Source organism: Zingiber officinale, chromosome 2B, assembly GCF_018446385.1.
Source record: "Zingiber officinale cultivar Zhangliang chromosome 2B, Zo_v1.1, whole genome shotgun sequence".
Taxonomy (NCBI): domain Eukaryota; kingdom Viridiplantae; phylum Streptophyta; class Magnoliopsida; order Zingiberales; family Zingiberaceae; genus Zingiber; species Zingiber officinale.
Genome location: NC_055989.1, coordinates 123,343,032 through 123,361,311, shown reverse-complemented (window position 1 = coordinate 123,361,311; position 18,280 = coordinate 123,343,032). Strand labels below are relative to the sequence as shown.

At 40.5% G+C, this 18,280-nt stretch overlaps 1 protein-coding gene across 1 annotated transcript; it reads right to left on the bottom strand.

The window, feature by feature from the left end:
• Positions 1-1,017: 1,017 nt before the first annotated feature.
• LOC122046984 (solute carrier family 35 member F1-like) lies at positions 1,018-18,058 on the bottom strand. The gene is made up of 11 exons (XM_042607977.1): positions 17,807-18,058; positions 17,553-17,647; positions 16,983-17,040; positions 4,809-5,006; positions 4,002-4,078; positions 2,362-2,444; positions 2,055-2,106; positions 1,824-1,892; positions 1,598-1,684; positions 1,458-1,519; positions 1,018-1,376 (listed from the first exon to the last, which is right to left on the bottom strand). The coding sequence occupies exons 1-11, from the start codon at positions 17,964-17,966 to the stop codon at positions 1,295-1,297; spliced, it is 1,023 nt and encodes a 340-aa protein (XP_042463911.1). The 5' UTR covers positions 17,967-18,058; the 3' UTR covers positions 1,018-1,294.
• Between the last annotated feature and the right edge of the window lie 222 nt (positions 18,059-18,280).

The following is an 18,280-nucleotide window of genomic DNA, read 5'->3' as shown; positions in this document are numbered from 1 at the left end:
AGGTATTTATGAGCGTTTTTTAATTTATCCTGAGGGTGGATGAAAAATTAATCGATTTGAAAAATTAAATATCTAGATTACTAAAAGAATAATGATTTTCTTGATAAATCAATGTTAATTTAATTATTATAGATAAATAATCTTTAATTTCTCTCTGATTTATATATCTGATAACTCGAAAATATAACTTAGGATACACTTAAAGATTTTTCACCCGTTAGATAAATCTTTACTAGTACTTCTTAATTTATTCTGAATTTTCATTGATCATCACCTTCAAAATTAATAGTTTGAAGAATAGAATATTTAGATTATTAAAAAATAAAACAAATATTTGATAGAGCAATGATAATTTAATTATTATTTATCTATTAGATAACTCTAAAATAGTGATAAAAAGATAAAATCGTCACTTTAATAGCACTTCTCTTCAAAGAGATAAATCATGAAGATTTTATCCGATAATAATATTACATGTAAAAAGATGAGGCAGCATTTCAATCCCAAACTTATCAATCAAAATATACGTACATTAATTATATGGGTCAGCACGTCGGCCTCCAAATACAACTTATGAATACTAAGAAGTTGATTTTCAAAATACTGATTTTTAGTGACAAATTAATTTTTCTTAATAATCTAGACTAAATTTTACTCAATTGATTCTTAGAGGTAACATCTTAGGATATCGTCTTTCATGGGAGAATAAAAAATGAACAATTATATAAATAATATAATTAATTAATATGATATTAATTTGTAACGATATTGAATAAATCTCGTAAAATATGCATTTTAACTTGTTTAAAGTCGATGCAACGGAGCAATACTATAGATAAAAAAAATAAAATTTATTATAAATAAAAATTAGTAGCATCTAAAATTTATTTAAAATTGGACACTTATAGAACCCGTAGTCGATGTTATTTTTTATTTAAAGCTTTGAATGACTGATTTTTTTTTTTTTGTTGGCTTTGCAAAACTTTATCATGAGAAATTAAAATATGATCAGATTCATAAGATCAATATCTATCCTTTTTTTTTTTACTTTCAGTTAAATGAATTATTTATGCTTGACAACCAAGAAGAACAAGAACAAGATGGTACTTAAAATAGACAAACAGTCAACTGATCACGATTTGCGTTCTGATCATGCTGTGCTTTTGTATGTTCCATCAAAAAATCATTCAAACAACCGCGCATCGTTTAATCGAATAAGCAATTCACCGCGGATTTGCTTCGATATCTATGGTAGCAAACTCGTGATAGATTAAGCTTGTGGATTGGCAGAGCCTCAACAGTTGTTCAGATTCACATTACAGTCCCCAGCAGCCTCATTGTCCTTTGCAACCTCAGAACTCTTATCCTCCCTGCTCCTGGACAAATAGACAAGAAAGGTTGCTCATTCAATCTTCTACGACAGAGCGATGAAGAACTCAATGACGACTAAGAAATACCACGAATAAACCATGAGTCCAATCGTGACACCTGCAAAAGCTATGAAGTACATCCAGTCCACCTGCAAGGAACCAAAAGAGATTTATCTCTAGCCTTTAGCTTTTACGATTCAATCTTTTGCCGCGGCAAAGTGACTAACCTTCTGGTGGTAGGCACAGATTCGGATTAGAACAGCCCACATGTCTGAGGTCAGTAGTGAAAGGTTGAGCATTGTGGCTCCGCATATCTGAATGATGATGAAACAAACAGATGTTTTTATATCCAAATACGAGCTCGATAAACAGACACCTTTTTAGTTTTGCATCTTGAACTATCTATTCAACAATAAGTAACAAATCATAAATCCATTAGCATATCGAGCCTACCTTGAGAATTATAGGGACAGTAGAATAAAATAAGAACATTGCCAATGCAAACCCAAGAAATGGTAGTACCTGAAATTACATATTCAGAAAATTAATTTAGGGACTATGACATGTCTATCTTGATGGTCATTGCATAATCTTTTTGTTTTAGCTCACAACTGCAGTTCTTGTTGTGTATTAAGCTTTAAGTGCATGCATGTATGGTTGCACAAACATAAAGAATAGACTTACTGCTCCTGCCGTCCAATTGACATTTTGAAGCTCATTCCGCTCGAGAATGGCTCTATGAATAATTGAGGAAAAAAATTAAACAAACAATCGATGTTCCAAACCAATAAGAGAACAAGATTGGTTTAATCAAAGGTCTAATATGTTTTTGCACTTCATTACTTGAGAAATTCATTTACTATCTTTTGCTATTTAAACATTCCTTGTGGTAAATAGTTATCTATTATTTTATCAGGCTTCATCAAAGTAAGGAGGAAGCTTGCTATTTAAAGTTTGCAATATATGTCCATCGCAAAATGAACAAGGATACATTTGAATAGCACTGACAACAGCTCCAAATGCTCCAAGCATTGCCATCAATTCGATTCTAGTTGACCTCTTGATGATGAATTCCTGATCATTTGCAAAAAACAAGATGAAAAGAATTTCCTTAGTTGAGAATGAATCACTTTTGTTAAAGTTTGTGTTGAAGCGAGAAAGATATGCAAGGCTAGACAGAGTTTATAAAACAGGAAGAAAACATAAAAGATGCTATAGACAGAAAAGACTAGAAGGGAAAATGAAAAAACAATCTTCTTCAGTGAATAGGCTATGTCCTTTGATGATCTCGGTATTTCTCACTCAAGGTTATGCTGTCATGATTCATGAGATTCCTCAGATTACTGAACAACAATAAAGAGATGTGCAGCTCCTGGGAAGAACAATTTACAATTACTTAATAAACAACGATATGGAGTTTTATCTAATCTGATCATATGTCAAGGTTATTAATGGCTGAAAAATGTAAATGCATCTCCCAGTGCTCTTACAAATAATATAAAAAATGAAAAAGAAGCAAACAACTATCCCAAAACTTTAACATGTCAGGAAATGGCTCGACCCAGTATTGTATTGTTCATATTGCCCTTGAGTTTTGGACAAACAAACTGAACCGATTGAAGTAATAACCAAAACTGTCTTGCATCGTTTGAATTTTGAACATATGACCCTGATTTTATCACAACTTCGATTCTGGTCTAATACCATATTAAGTTCAATTAGATTTACTATGACCAAAAAACTAAGCTATCAGAAATGATTTTATTTTTCTGGTCTCAGATGTAAGAACAATAATGAATGAGAGCCTTGGAGCAATGGTAAAGCTACTGCCATGTGACCTTGAGGTCACGGGTTTGAGTCACGAAATAACTTCTTGCAAAATGCAAGGTAAGACTGCGTAGAATAGACACAATGTGGTCCGACACTTCCTAGGACCCCGCATTGGTGGAAACTTTGTGCACTAAATTGCCCTTTTAGATGTAAGAACAATAATCGAAGTATCAAATTCAAATGCCATGCCTCTCAAACCAAGCTTCACCGGAAGCAAAGCATAATAAAATACATAGGGAAATAGAAGATGAGAGGTTTTGAGCTCATAATCTTAGCTCCAATATCATGTTTAGTCAAGTGGATAAATAAATACCTAAATGCTTAAGCTATCAGGAAAGGCCCAATCCATGGTCTTAAATCCTTGACAAAAAGAGAAAGTGGTAAAACAAGGAGATTCCTTGCAATCTTTCTCCACAAAACCACATGGTTGCACAAACACAGATGCTCGTGCATTAGTATCAATGAGATCCTACTAGAGACTACGAACCAAAGATCTCTATTTTTTTTTCTTCCAATTAATCATACTTTTATACGTCTTTTCTTCTTACACACTACTCAACATATCAACAGGATAGAAGAAGTCCCTGCCTTAGAAAATCAATACCTAAAGACTTACATTAAACAGAAAGTAGTTGAATTATCAGATTATTGACTTCACTAGACATGTTTTATGAAAGAGGGAAAAACAATCATTTAATATGCCATTATTTCCTTGAGAGTACAAATAGAAACAAAATAAAGTAAAAACTATAAAATTATTAGATAAAAATATAGTGGCGGGTATGAGGAAGTGAAGCACACCTCACTAACGTTGCTAACTGCATAGAGTGTAGAGCCAGCAAAGACTAACAAATCACCTTTCACAGGATTTGGTCCTCCTATAACAATGAAATAGGAAAAGGAGAAAGGGTAAGTCAATTAATCAAAATGCTGCACAAATTCCACATAGTTGCTGGATTATCCTCCAAGATAAAAGGTGCCTATAAAGATTGATCAGATGTTCACATTGCGTGAACTATAAAGATTTGAAAAGGCATCAGAAATTAAATTCTCTTATTTTTGTTATTTCCGAAGGAAATAGAATGAATGAACACTGATCTAATTTCATTGACATTATAAGTGCCCATGCTCCAATTGAATGTGATTACTAATATAATTTCTTTGGCATTATCAGTGCCGACAGACATGTAATGGATCAAACAAATTCCCCTCAGTTCATTAACTTGTTATTAAACTTGAGACTATTTTCTAATAGCACAAGTTTGGTTGCAAAACTAGTAAATGAATTAAAAATTGACTTAAAACAATAATGCTGAATGGGTATATCATTCATCTTTCTTCTGCCTTCATCAAATTAATTTGATGGATTGATTGGATTTGGCCACTTCGGTAATTTTATTTTGGAACAAAATTGCTTCATGTACCTATTCAAATGGGTTATAGTGTGTGTCAATTAAGTCAAATCCAAACTTAAACAATCCTGGATGGTGCATTTATTGGAACTATAGTACAATCACCATAACAATATAAAAGTATTTGTCAAAGACATTGGTAGTAACAGAGAAATTAAAAAACAGAATTGTACCACTTCAATAAATATCAACTGACCCTGTGCACGGTCACTAGCGTGAACATCGGAAAATACTACCATAACAAGGCCAGCAACACAAATAGCAACACCAGCAAACTTCCTGAATCCATACTTTGTACCCAGAAACAGCCAAGTGAAAAGTATAACACATGGAATTGACCAACAATCCAGGAGCATGACACTTGTCAAAGACGTGTACTGGTAAGACAAGACAACTACAAAAAAAAACGAAGTCAATGAATCAAGTTTAACAGTTAAGGAGCAGTAGTAACCCAAACTTTAAGAAGAAAAAAATATTGTAAATTGCATAGATATATAAGTACAACTAGCAAACACTAATATAAGACTAGATGAAATTGGAAATTTAATTCAGCTAAATGGCATGAGATACATCAATTATAGTTTTTTATTAGTGAGGTCCAATGGTATATGTTCCTGTTTGAAAGTGGGGAAGATGGTGCGCTAGTTAGGTGGTTCTGAAGACGTTGATAATGTGGACGAACCTGCGCAGCAAAAACAAGAATTGGGAGAAGAAAGTGTTAGTCACCAGACAAGGGAGAAGTCCCGGCGCAAGCACTCCGACGCTCAAGTCAGAACAATAGCCGAGCGAAATGGAGAAGAAGATGAATAGTAGAACAATAATGTGGATGTGTGTGCGTGCGCACATACCTGCACCTGTAGGAGGAAACCCCTTATATATTGCTAATTTTCCTCTGTGCATGGATATCAATGCATTTCTGAAAAAGAACCGGCTATTCTGACATTCTGACAACTTTTCCGAAATAAACTCATCATTTCTGTGTATTGCAGGGTAGAAGCTTCCTCCGTATAGTGTGCACAAGGGATACTTCTTTATTCTTTGGCAACGGTTACACAAAACGTCAAAAGGAATATTAGGTTGCTGGGTTGATGGGTCATTAATACGCTTTTGATGATAAACCGGTCGAGTCTAATTTGCCTGGACGAGGAGTCCGGTCGGCTAAAGAGCACTGACTAGTTTGAGGACTCAACCTCTTAAAAATTGGATATCCACTCGGACAGGGAGTTCGGTCGGCCTAAGGTCTGCAATAGGCTAAAGAGCGTTGAACATCTCGAGGACTTGGCCTCTTGAAAACTCGGTATCTGCTCGGACCGAACAAGGAGTTCGGCCGACTAGAGGTCTGCTCGGATATGGGGCCCGATTGAATCGGCACGGGATTTCATCCGGCTAGGGGGGGCTCGGTATCCGACCAGACCAAATGTCCGATCGACTGGACTACTCGACGAAACCGTGCAACAATACTGACCCCTTTGACTTTGACAGTCATATCATTCGGTCTTCTTGACTTCGACCCCAATTTCGGGGGCCTTACCTTATTGACCGTATCATAAGCCTCCCCTTCAAGTCTAGTCGAAGGAGGTTGCAAACTCGACTAACTAGACACTCATGTCTTTTTGTGTTTCTCAGCCTTCAAATTTTTCCTAGACGTTATGTTAACGTGTGTACACCAATTCATGTGGTAGTGCTTTAAACGATCACGACTCGAGAAGATTACCTCAACCAATCGAAAGGTTTTCGCCTGGGTGTATTAGCACAACGCTGATTTGATTATCTTCCGTTCGGCACTAGTTTGCGACAACCTGTTTAGGTAATATTAGTCAAGTGACCGTACGACCGAATGGACGATATGCACGGGGAAAATTGCTTATAACTCGACCGATCAACCTAAGAGTCTAGAAATTGGGCGCGAGAGCAAGCTCGCTTATAACTCGGTTGATCGACACGAGAGTCTGAGACTTAAGCGCGACAACAAACTCGCTTATAACTCGTCCGAGCGGCAAGAGAGTCAAGAACTTGGGCGCGAGAGCAAGCTCGCTTATAACTCGATCGAGTAGTACTAAAGTCTGGAACTTGGGCGCGAGAGCATGCTCACTTATAACTCGGCCGATCGACATAAGAGGCTGGGACTTAGGCACGAGAGCAAGTTCGCTTATAACTCGGCCAAGCGGCACGAGAGTCTGGAACTTGGGTGCGAGAGCAAGCTCGCTTATAACTCGGTTGAGCAGCGCGAGAGTCGGGGACTTGAGCGTGACAGCAAGCTCGCTTATAACTCGGTCGATTGGCACAAGAGTCTGGAACTTGGGCACAAGAGCAAACTCGCTTATAACTCGGTTTATCGGCACGAGAGTTTGGGATTAGACACGAGAGCAAACTCGCTTATAATTAGTCCGAGCGACAAGATAGTCATGAACATGGACTCGAGAGCAAGCTCACTTATAACTCAACTGAGTGGCACTAGAAATTGGAACTTGGGCACGAGAGCAAGCTTCGGCAGAGCGACATGAGAGTCTGGAACTTGGGCGGGAAAGCAAGCTCGCTTATAACTCAATCGAACGATACGAGAGTCTAGAACTTGGGCGTGAGAGCAATCTCGCTTATAACTCGGCCAATCGACACTAAAGTTTAGGACTTAGGCATGAGAGCAAGCTCGCTTATAATTTATATGAGCAAGAAGAGAGACAGGAGCTTGGGCACAAGAGCAAGAGCAAGCTCGTTTATAACTCGGTCGAGCGATACTAAAGTTTAGAACTTGGGCACGAGAGCAAGCTCACTTATAACTCGATCGAGCGGCACGAGAGTCTGGAATTTAGGCGCGAGAGCAAGCTCACTTATAATTCAACCGAGCAGCACGAGAGTCTAAAACTTGGGCGCGAGAGTAAGCTCGCTTATAACTCGGCCGAGCGGCACGAGAGTCTGGAACTTGGGCACGAGAGTAAGTTCGCTTATAACTCGGTCGATCAGCATGCACGAGTGCAAGCTCGTTTATAATTCGGCCGAGCGGCAAGAGAGTCTGGAACTTGGACGTCAGAGCAAGCTCGCTTATAACTCGGCCAAGCAGCACGAGAGTCTGGAACTTGGTCACGAGAGCAAGGTCGCTTATAACTTAGCCGAGCGGCACGAGAGTCTAAAACTTGGGCTGAGAGCAAGCTCACTTATAACTTAGTCAAGCGACACGGGAATCTGGAACTTGGGCGCGAGAGTAAGTTTGCTTATAACTCGGCCGATCGACACGAGAGTTTGGGACTTGGGCGCAAGAGTAGGTTCGCTTATAACTCGACCGATCAGCACAAGAGTTTGAGACTTAGGCGCAAGAGAAAATTTGCTTATAACTCAACCGAGCCATACAAGAGTCTATAACTTGGACACAAGAGCAAATTCGCTTATAACTCGGTCAATCGGCACGAGAGTATGGATTTTAACCTCTAAGATTGAAGGCACGACGTTAGAGGCATGGTGTTGAACTCGAATGCCTCGAAGAGTGGAGGCCCGATATTAGAGTCACTGTGTATGACCTGAATGCCTTGGAGGATGGAAGCACGGTGTTAGAAGCATGGTCTATAACCCAAATGCCTTGGAGCTTGGAGGTACGGTGTTGGAGGCACGGTGTATAACCCGAATGCCTTAGACCTTGAAGGCATGGTGTTGGAGGCATGGTATATGACTGGAATGCTTTAGAGGGTGGAGGCACGGTGTATGACCGGAATGCCTTAGAGCTTGAAAGCACGGTGTTGGAGGCATAGTGTATGACTCGAATGCCTTGGAGGGTGGAGGCACGGTGTTGGAGGCACAATGTATGACCCTAATGCCTTGGAGGGTTGAGGCACGGTATATAACTCAAATGCTTTGGAGGGTGAAGGCACGGTGTATGGCCCGAATACCTTAGAGCTTTAAGGCACAGTATGACCCTAATGCTTTGGAGGGTTGAGGCATGGTGTATTACTCGAATGCTTTGGAGGGTGGAGGCACGGTATATGACCTGAATTCTTTAAAGCTTTAAGGCACGGTGTATGACTCGAATGCCTTGGAGGGTGGAGGCACAGTGTATGACTCGAATGCTTTGTAGGGCGGAGGCATGGTGTACAACCCGAATGGGCCACTTGGTATAGTTGAGTTGCCTGTCGGAGCTACCGAGTGGAGATTGAAATTTATTCTGAATGAAAATGCCAAAAGGATTTGCTGAATGAAATTGCCACAATTTAAAATTCTTTGGGGGTCGTTGATCGGATTGAAAGTTTGGTCCTTTAGGATTTTCAATCGGATGCTCATTTTGACTTTTGCCGATCGAAGCGTCAGCGAGACTCTTCCCACTATGTGTTGAAGCAATCAGTGTGACCCTAGGTTTTGATGTTTGAGCAAAGGTTAAGTTAGGTTATTTATTGTATTTGATATGCGTTGTTAAATGTGCAGGTGACAGGTACAATATGAAAAGTCCAAGTGCGATCTTGGCAAAGGAAAAGTTCAAGTGTGATCTTGGCAAAAGTAAATCAAGTGTGATCTTGGCAACACAAGTACAAGTGTGATCTTGGCAACACAAGTACAAGTGTGATCTTGGCAACGTAAATCCAAGTGTGACTTGACAAGGATGAAATCCCAGAGCGAGGAGCTCTTGGCAAGGATAAAATCCCGGAGCGAGGAACTCTTGGCAAGGTTGAAATCCCGAAGGTGAGGAGCCTCTTGTCAATGAAAGACCAGACAACAAGGACAAGGCTGAAGGAAACTCTTGAAGACAAAACGTGAAGGATGAGAAAGTATCTGAGGAACACAAGGCTAATGAAGGAGGCTAGAAGGCAAGGTTAAGTTGTGCGGGCAAGGACGAGTGTTGAGTGATTGTACTCAGAGTAAAAACCCTAGTGTTAGGGTTTACCAGTAGACTGGTATATGCCCCAATCAATTGGTAGTTGAGAAACAACAAGTGTGAGCTTCTATTTGCTCAGCCTAGGGTGACCAAATAACTAGTATATTCATCAATCGACTGGTTAGTCGACTGGGAGAGAACATAATATTTCTATTCTCTTAATCGAACTGGACCAGTCGACTAGTCTCTTCATCAGTTGACTGGTATCGAGCCGTTAAAATGTAACGGTCGATTTTCCATATAGGCCAGTCGACTAGTGACTTTACCAGTCGACTGGTAGCAGGAAAACAGCTTGGATGTTTTTCCCCAAGCTCTATATAATGGAGCTCGGGATAGCTGGTTTGGGCGACGAAATTAGAGGTGGTCAACCACTAATTAGAGTCTCTAAGCTCTCGTGATCCAAGTACGCGTGATCGAGTTTGTGGCGAGGTTTCTCTACTGAGGAGTCGTTCACTAACCAGAGTTTGCCAGGGATTGATCCACCGAAGAGATCGTCCACCTTAGGAACACGTCGTGAAGTAGGAGCATTATCTCCGAACGTTAAACGAAACGTGTTAGGGTTTGTTTGTTTCCTTTCTTGTTTTTGGCTTTTGCATTCATATTAGTTTTGTATTTCCGCTATGCACTAACGAATACATAGGAAGCGAACGAAATGGGTGATCGACTATTCACCCCTCTCTAGTCGGTGATCAAGGTCCTAACAAATGGTATCAAAGCAAGGAGCGCTCTTGAAGGACTAACCGCCAGAAGGAGCAAGTGCTAGAGAAAGAAATGAAGTCGGAGGGAGCACTAAGATGCGATATCTGAATCCCTCTTCCATACATGCAAGGAGATTTCAAATATTGGAGGTTGTGATTGGAGACATGGTTCCAAATGGATTGGAACCATTGGATTGAATTGGAAGATCCTTTCGAAGCTCCAACGTACAAGCACGGAAAGCGTCTCCGTCCATAATATTAGACCAAGGAAAAAAAGCAACAATGGTAGGCGAACAAGGAGGTAACTAAAATTTTATTAAATTTATTGCCTTCTAATGTGTTGTCTAGTGTAGGTGAATACAAGGATGCAAGTGACCTTTGGAAGAAGGTAATTGCTTATCATGGGAACACCTCACAAACACAAGAAGTGAAAGAGCCCGAGGAGAAGGACTAATCGGATGTGGATACATGTTCAACATCCAAAGAGGAGGAAGAAGTGGAATCGTCCACATCTTTGAAGGAAGAAGAAGACGAGTAATTCAAGACAAGTGAAGAAGAGGTCTTGGAAGTTCAACACTCAACCACTTCTATCGAGAGGAGCATGAAAGCCCACATCAAGTGCTTTGAGTGTGGAGAGATGGGACACTACAAGAGTAGGTGCCCCGTGCTTAAAAAGGTAAAGGAGGTAATTCCTAAACTCAATAAGGTTGATTTAGAAACTAATGTGAGTTGTAGGAATGGAGCGAACGAGAAGAAATATTAGATGCTTTTGACGCAGGGTGAGCGAGACACTTTACCACACAAAATGCCCCAAGAAGGAGAGCTCAAGAAGATGGAGCAACTAAAGAAGTGGAGGAAGAATGGAGGCTCATGTCAAGGGGGAGCTCCAAAGGTAAAGGGTAAGGTAAACCCTTGTTTAAATTTGAATTCAAATTTAAATTCCTCAATGCATGCTAAAAATAATGTTAGTTATTTACCCATACATAATTATGGATTTAGGTATAATGATATGAATAGGGTTAATATAGTTGATAACCCTAGAACGTCAAACCTAAAGGTTAGACCTAACAAAAACCAAACTACCATGCCTAAGGAGAGGAAGGTAATGAAGGATCTAGGCATTAATCCTAAGAAAAGGGAGACATATGCCTAGAAAGAAGGGTAGGTCTAGAATGTCCAACGTGGACATGTTAATTCTAGGGTTAGGAACCTAGAATTGGAAAATCAAGCCATAAAGTTAAGGCTTGAAGAAATGGAGAAAGTCCTATATGGATGCATTATTGGATCTAAAGGATTGGATAGGGTGTTGGGTAGTCAAAGACCCAAAAATGTTAGATCAGACTTGGGATACCGATCTAGTCCCTCCAAGGCCAATGAAAAGAAATATGCAAGGGTTGTCTATAACTACGGGTAACGTAGAAGTTAACCGAAGGATAGATCATCCAAGGTTAAGGACAAAGGGAAGTTAACCAAAGGCAAGATGTCTAAGGTTAAGAAAGTTAAATGGTTAGGCCAAATGTCACCTGAAGTGCATCATAGTGGTTTAATCATAGTGGATGAGTTACCTAAGAAGGTAGCTAAGGTTAAGAACTCTAAGGGGAGCTCAAAGATTCAAATTGGGAACCATGACCAATGGATCTCAAGTGGACATTGCTTGGGATTCTAGATGGGTTATGAAATGTGCCAAAGGGTTTGGAGACGGACTTGAGTCTCAAATCCAAGGAATTGGCACAATTGAGATGAGTTGTCATATAAGAAATATGAAATGAGATTCTTATTGTATGAAAATTAATTTTGGATATATAGATGTCATATAAACTAATATTAGGGATGCATTATGGTTTAGTATGGGCCGATATATCAAGAGGAAGCCAAAACTAGGACTTTAGGTCAATGTTTAGTTGAACCATTTAGATAGTTTTGGGTTTTGTGTCAATCCATGATAGATGTATTTTTAAATATATTTTTTCCAAGTAGACAAGGGTAAAACATACATCTCTACAAAATTTGAGAATTTTTGGAGGTATGTGAAATTTTTGGTGCATTTCTGAAATTGGTTCAGAAATGTGTTTTGGGTTGAAATTTGTACCAATCGACTGCTATGACCAGTCGATTGGTGACACTGTTCATCGAACACAAAATAGCTCTGTGAGTTTGTTTCGATGAGGGTGGTCGACTGGGGACTATGGTAGTAAACTAACACAGTCTAAAACTGTTTTTCAGCAATAGGAAATTGCCAAAAGAATGGTATACGTGTATATAATCTTATGAGGAATTAATACATGATAATTGTGATCATTAGAGGTAAAAGAGTCCAATAATTAGGATATTATTTGAGCTCTTTTTAATGTATAGCAAAGGGGGAGCAGTTTAGGTTTAAGTGGGAAACCTAAATACCTTTGCAAGAAATCCTAGCTCAAGGGGGAGCTTAGGTGAAGGGGGGCCTAAGATTAGGTTCCATGATATATGCATGAGTAGATTCATATTTATTTGCATGTTATTGCATTATATGTCTCCCTAACTTAAACGGGTTGTCAAACATCAAAAAGGGGAGATTGTTGGAGCAATCAATGTGACCCTAGGTTTTGATATTTTTGCAAAGGTTTAAGTTAGGTTATTTGTTGTATTTGATATACGTTGTTAAGTGTTCAGGTGGAAGGTACAACAAGAAAAGTTCAAATGTGATCTTAGCAAAGGAAAAGTCCAAGTGTGATCTTGGTAAAGGTAAGTCCAAGTGTAATCTTGACAACATAAGCCCAAGTGTGATTTGGCAAGGATGAAGTCTAGAAGCGAGGAGCTATTGGCAAGGATGAAGTCCCGGAGTGAGGAACTCTTGGCAAGGTTGAAGTCTCGGAGGTGAGGAGCTTCTTGGCAATGGAAGATCCAACAACAAAGACAAGGCCGAAGGAAGTTCAAGTTCTTGAAGGCAAAGCGTGAAGGATGGGAAAGTATATGAGGGACATAAGGGTGATAGAGGAGACTAAAAGGCAAGGTCAAGTTGTGGGGGCGAGGACGATTGCTGAGTAATTATACTCGGGGTAAAAACCCTAGTGTTAGGATTTACCAGTCGACTGGTATATATCCCAGTCAAATGGTGGTTGAGAAACAGCAAGTATGAGCTTTTGTTTGCTTAGCCTAGGGTGACTAGTCGATTAGTATGTTTATTAGTCAACTGATCCCAGTTTACTAGCTGACTGGAAGAGAACAGAATATTTTTGTTCTCTCAACCGATGTGGACCAATCGACTGGTGTCTTCATCAGTCGACTTTCCACATAGGCCAGTCGATTGGTAGAGGAAAGCAGCTTGGATGTTTTCCCTGAAGCTCTATATAATGGAGCTCGGGATAGCTGACTTGGGTGACGAAATTAGAGATGGTTAACCCCTAATTAGAGTCTCCAATCTCTCATGATCCAAGTGCGCGTGATCGAGTTTGTGGCGTGGTTTCTCCACCAAGAATGAGTCGTTCACTAAGGATCACAGGGATCGTCCACCTTACAGACACGTTGTGGAGTAGGAACATAATCTCCAAATCACGTTAAATGAAATGTGTTAGGGTTTGTTTGTTTTCTTTCTTGTTCTTGGCTTTTGTATTTGTATTAGTTTTGTATTTCCGCTGTGCACTAATGAATACTTAGGAAGCGAACAAAGTGGGTGATAAGCTATTCACCCAATCTAGCTGGTGATCAAGGTCCCAACACTATGTTCTTGAAGCATATCCTTGAGGGAGGAGCGAGGATGATTCTTTATTCGCTTCTCCTGACTCCGCCATTCGACGGAGCTTCTTGCCATACTGATGACATTCACTAGTAGCATGATGATGGGATTGATGGTAATCACAAAAACGTCGATACTTTTCAAGAAGCGACCGATCTGGCGCGATAGTCACTTCTGGGGCGTCTTCCACCTTCTACACTACTCTCTCCCCCCTTCTTGGCTCAAGTGGGCAGCTCAGATGCCAACATGCACCTTGCGAGAGAAGAGGGAGATCCTTGCGCTCTGTCTGAGTGAGGGCAGGAGTTGGTGTATTGCATTCTTTTCTAGCGGATTGAGCTTTCTCCACACGAACATAACTGATCGATCGGCTCAACAAATTATCAAAATTAGATCAGAATAAATCTCCATTAGATAGGCCATGCGAGAAAGCGCTCACCGATATTTCTATAGTTGTAAAGGGGACAACTAAGGCAACTTGATTAAAATGCCGGATATATTCCTTCAACATTTCCTTTGACCTTTGCCGAAGGGCAAACAGATTGAGTGGGGCCTGGTAATATCTTATATCTCTGACTACTAGCGAAGTAGTGGAGAAACGCCTTGCAGAAATCCCTGACGCAGTAGATGGAACCGATTGACAACTGGTTAAACCATCTCTGTGCCAGATCAGAGAGTGTGGTCAGGAACACTCGACACTTAACACCATCCGTGTATTGGTGTAGAATGGTTGAATTCTCAAACTTAAGCAAGTGGTCTTCCGGGTCGGTGTTCCCTCCGTATTCTCCGATTGCTAAGGGTCAGAAGTAGCTCGGCAGCTTATCCTCCAATACTTCCAAAGAGAACGACATACTAATCCGCTCAAGGGAGCTATTGGCCGTCGGAGCTTTCCCCGTATGAATGTCTCGAGCAGGGGCATTTCCAGAGGATGACCGTTGGGGCCTCTCCGCTCAGCCCAAATCTTCGAAGGGCATGCGGAACAGCGCTCAGTGGTATGTGATCGGTGATGGAGGCACGGGAGGGAAGGCAGTCGACTGTACAAGAACCTGGTCATAACTGGTTAGATGAGGGGCTAGGGGAAACAACATTGGTCCTTCCGCCCTAGCCCTCTGCTCAGTGTGAGGTCCTGTCCCCGAGAATACTAGGTCGTACGACAGGGGAAACCCGACGACTGCCTGTTGCTATTGCACCAATTTTTTAGCTTGAACAACCACGCGTAACTCCAGGTCCTCTACAACAAAGTAACGAGTGCGAACTGTCCAGCTTCTTCCATCTTCGAGTTTTAGATTCAGGCAAAGTTCCCACAGACGACGCCAAATTTGTTCATATTTGAAAGCGGGGAAGATGACGTGCTAGTTAGGTGGCTCTGCGAGGAGGCGAAGACCTTGATGATGTGGATGAACCTGCATAGCAAAACAGGAACCGAGAAAAAAAAGTGTTGGTCACCGAGACAGGGAGGGGTCCCGATGCAGGCACTCATATGCTCAAGTTAGAACAATAGTCGAGCGAAATTGAGAAGAAGATGAATAGCAGAACAGTAATATGGATGTGTGTGGGTGAGCGAGTACCTACGCCTTTAGGAGGAGACCTCTTATATTGCTAATTTTCCTCTATGCACGGATATCAATGCATTTCCAAAAAAGAACCGACTATTTTGATATTCTGACAACTTTCCTAAAATAAACCCATCATTTTTGTGTATTGCAGGGTAGAAGCTTTCGCCGTATAGCATGCACAAGGGATATTCCTTTATTATTTGACAACGGTTACACAAAACGTCAAAAAAAATGTTGGGTTGTTGGGCTGATGGGTCATTAATACGCTTTTGGTGATAGGCTAGTCGAGTCTCTTATAATGTCCGATCGAGCCTAATCCGCCCGGACGAGGAGTTTGGTCCACTAAACACCACTGACCCGTTTGAAGACTTGGCCTCTTAAAGGCTAGACATCCACTCGGACAGGGAGTTTGGTCGACCTAAGGTCCGCTTGGACAGGGAGTCTTGTTGGCTAAAGAGCGTTGAACATCTCGAGGACTTGGCCTCTTGAAAACTTGGTATCCGCTCTGACTGGACAAGGAGTTCGGCCGACTAGAGGTTCGCTCGGGCATGGGGCCCGGTCGAACCGGCCTGGGACTTCATCGGGTTGGGGGACTCGGTATCCGACCAAACCAAATGCCCGGTCGGCTGGACTACTCGGCGGAACCGTGTGACCGTACCTGCCCCATGTGTTGACTCTCCTTAACTTTGATAGCGACATCATCCGGTCTTCTTGATTTTGAACCCAATTTCAGGGGCCCTACCGTATTCACCGTATCAATATAGATTCAGGTATGTGCAACTACACAACCTGGACTGACATGTAAAATTAGAAAAAGAAAAGTTCAACCACAATAATCCAGTAAAATTCTCTCAATTTCCTTACTAGCTAAAGAAAATTGTTAATATTGCCGTTAGAAAGGAATATGATTGGACAATAATAGGTGTTTCTTTGGCATAACAGAAGTGTGCTAGTTAAATGATAGCAGCATATTCTTGATGATTAAGAGCAAAAATATAGATCATTACAATATGGAGATAATGAAATCCAGAGATGCCAAGGTCATTGAGAAGGATATAATTAAAAACTTTGAATCCAGGTCACTGATTTTAATTCTTCTACTCATTTATTTATTCTCTGTTCATCTACTTCATTGTTCTGATGATATATCAAACCATATAAGTACTTGTAAACATTAACTAGTACCAAATGTTTTGTCTCATCAAGTTCAAATTTTCAAGTATAATGATAAGCCTAATGCATCTTTGGCTATATTGGAACTTGGAGATGCAGAACTCAATGATCAAATTCATTGATGGATATTCTACTAAATTCAGTTTGGGTATTAGTTGGTGGGAGCTTGCAAGCATGATTTATCATTGATTCAATAATATTACAAGAAGTAGAAACTAATTTTCGACCTTATTGCAGCACATATATCGATTCTTGATTGTTATAGAAATATAACTAATGAATTCATAAATTGTGTTCAAGCACTATCATCTTCAAAAGGACACGTTATTAGACATCCTATGGTTGCATAGTGTAAATATCACAAAGAAGTACTGACCAATGAAATTGGCTTCCACATCGACAATAGCAAGCATCAGATAATAGTACCAACTTATCTGTGCAAAAGAAAAGCAAGTTTGAATCAATCCTTATCTATAAATAGAAGAAAGATTAATCGAACAATCTATCATAATTACAGCAAGTGTCAAAAAATAGTAAAGTATTAACTAGCAACAACTTTTTCTGAGGAAGAAAAAAAAACTGTTCTGAGGAAATATTCTTGCTATAAAGACACAGTATAAAGTCATTCTTTATTGCTCTAAGATGATTGGATAATACACATATATAATTGAGAGGAGAATAATTCTGAAAAAGTTAGTTATGTATTGAGAAAGCCAGTCAATGTGCTCCGTCTCTGTCGAGATTTGGACTGCTGCAAATTCCTTTTTTTTTTTCTTTTCAACTCTGGTTAAGTAATAGAGTGGCAGACAAATTTTGACCTAACTTCAATTCAGTCCATATAGAGAAGACAAATCCCTAACAATCTGAAAGGAAAACTAAACTGTGTTCTGGACATATCAAATAAACCAGAAAAAAAAAATGCAAGGGCAAGGAGCTATCACAGCACCTGGAGCGGTCTCCTCTTGTAGATGACAATAGAACCGTAAACTATAGCAAGGAGAAGATAATTCAAGAACGACTGCGACGTGGGAGCGTTCACTCCTACAATCATTCCAAGAAAATAATTCAAAAACCAGATTATCCACCAGGGTAAGACACCGCCCTCCACCCCCTCACCCAAATAAAAATCGCACCTTTTTCATCTATTCAACGTTAATCGCCGTAGCACCAACTTAAAAGAAGCAAGAAAAGAGAGCAAACCTCGTCTGGCGAGCTCGGACGAGGAGAATCCGGTGGAGGTGATGAGAAGCGAGACGAATTGCCCCAGCAACAATCCCATGAGAGCCTGCCTCGTCCACACCCTGTTCCACACCTCGCGAATCGAGTTGCGGCAGGCCTCGGAGAGAAAAAGCGGCGCCATTTTCCTTCCTTTTCGACCCACCCACCGCCGTCGTCTCCTCCTCGCGCGAATTAAAAAAAAAAAAAAATCGGATCTTTGTCGCACCGTTGGAGAGCGAGAGCTTTTATAGGCAGGCACGCAGAGTTGGAGTTGGAGGCCCAACTGAGGATAGGCGGAAAGAACAATGATGGCGCGAAAAGGAGAGGACGTGATGATTGCACGGGAGACATCGAACGGCGGTGGAGGAAAGCGAAGAAAGTGAACCGCCATGGTTGGGTGTTGAAAACCACTCAAATATGAACCATTCATATATATGAGGTGTCCGAGTTTATTAA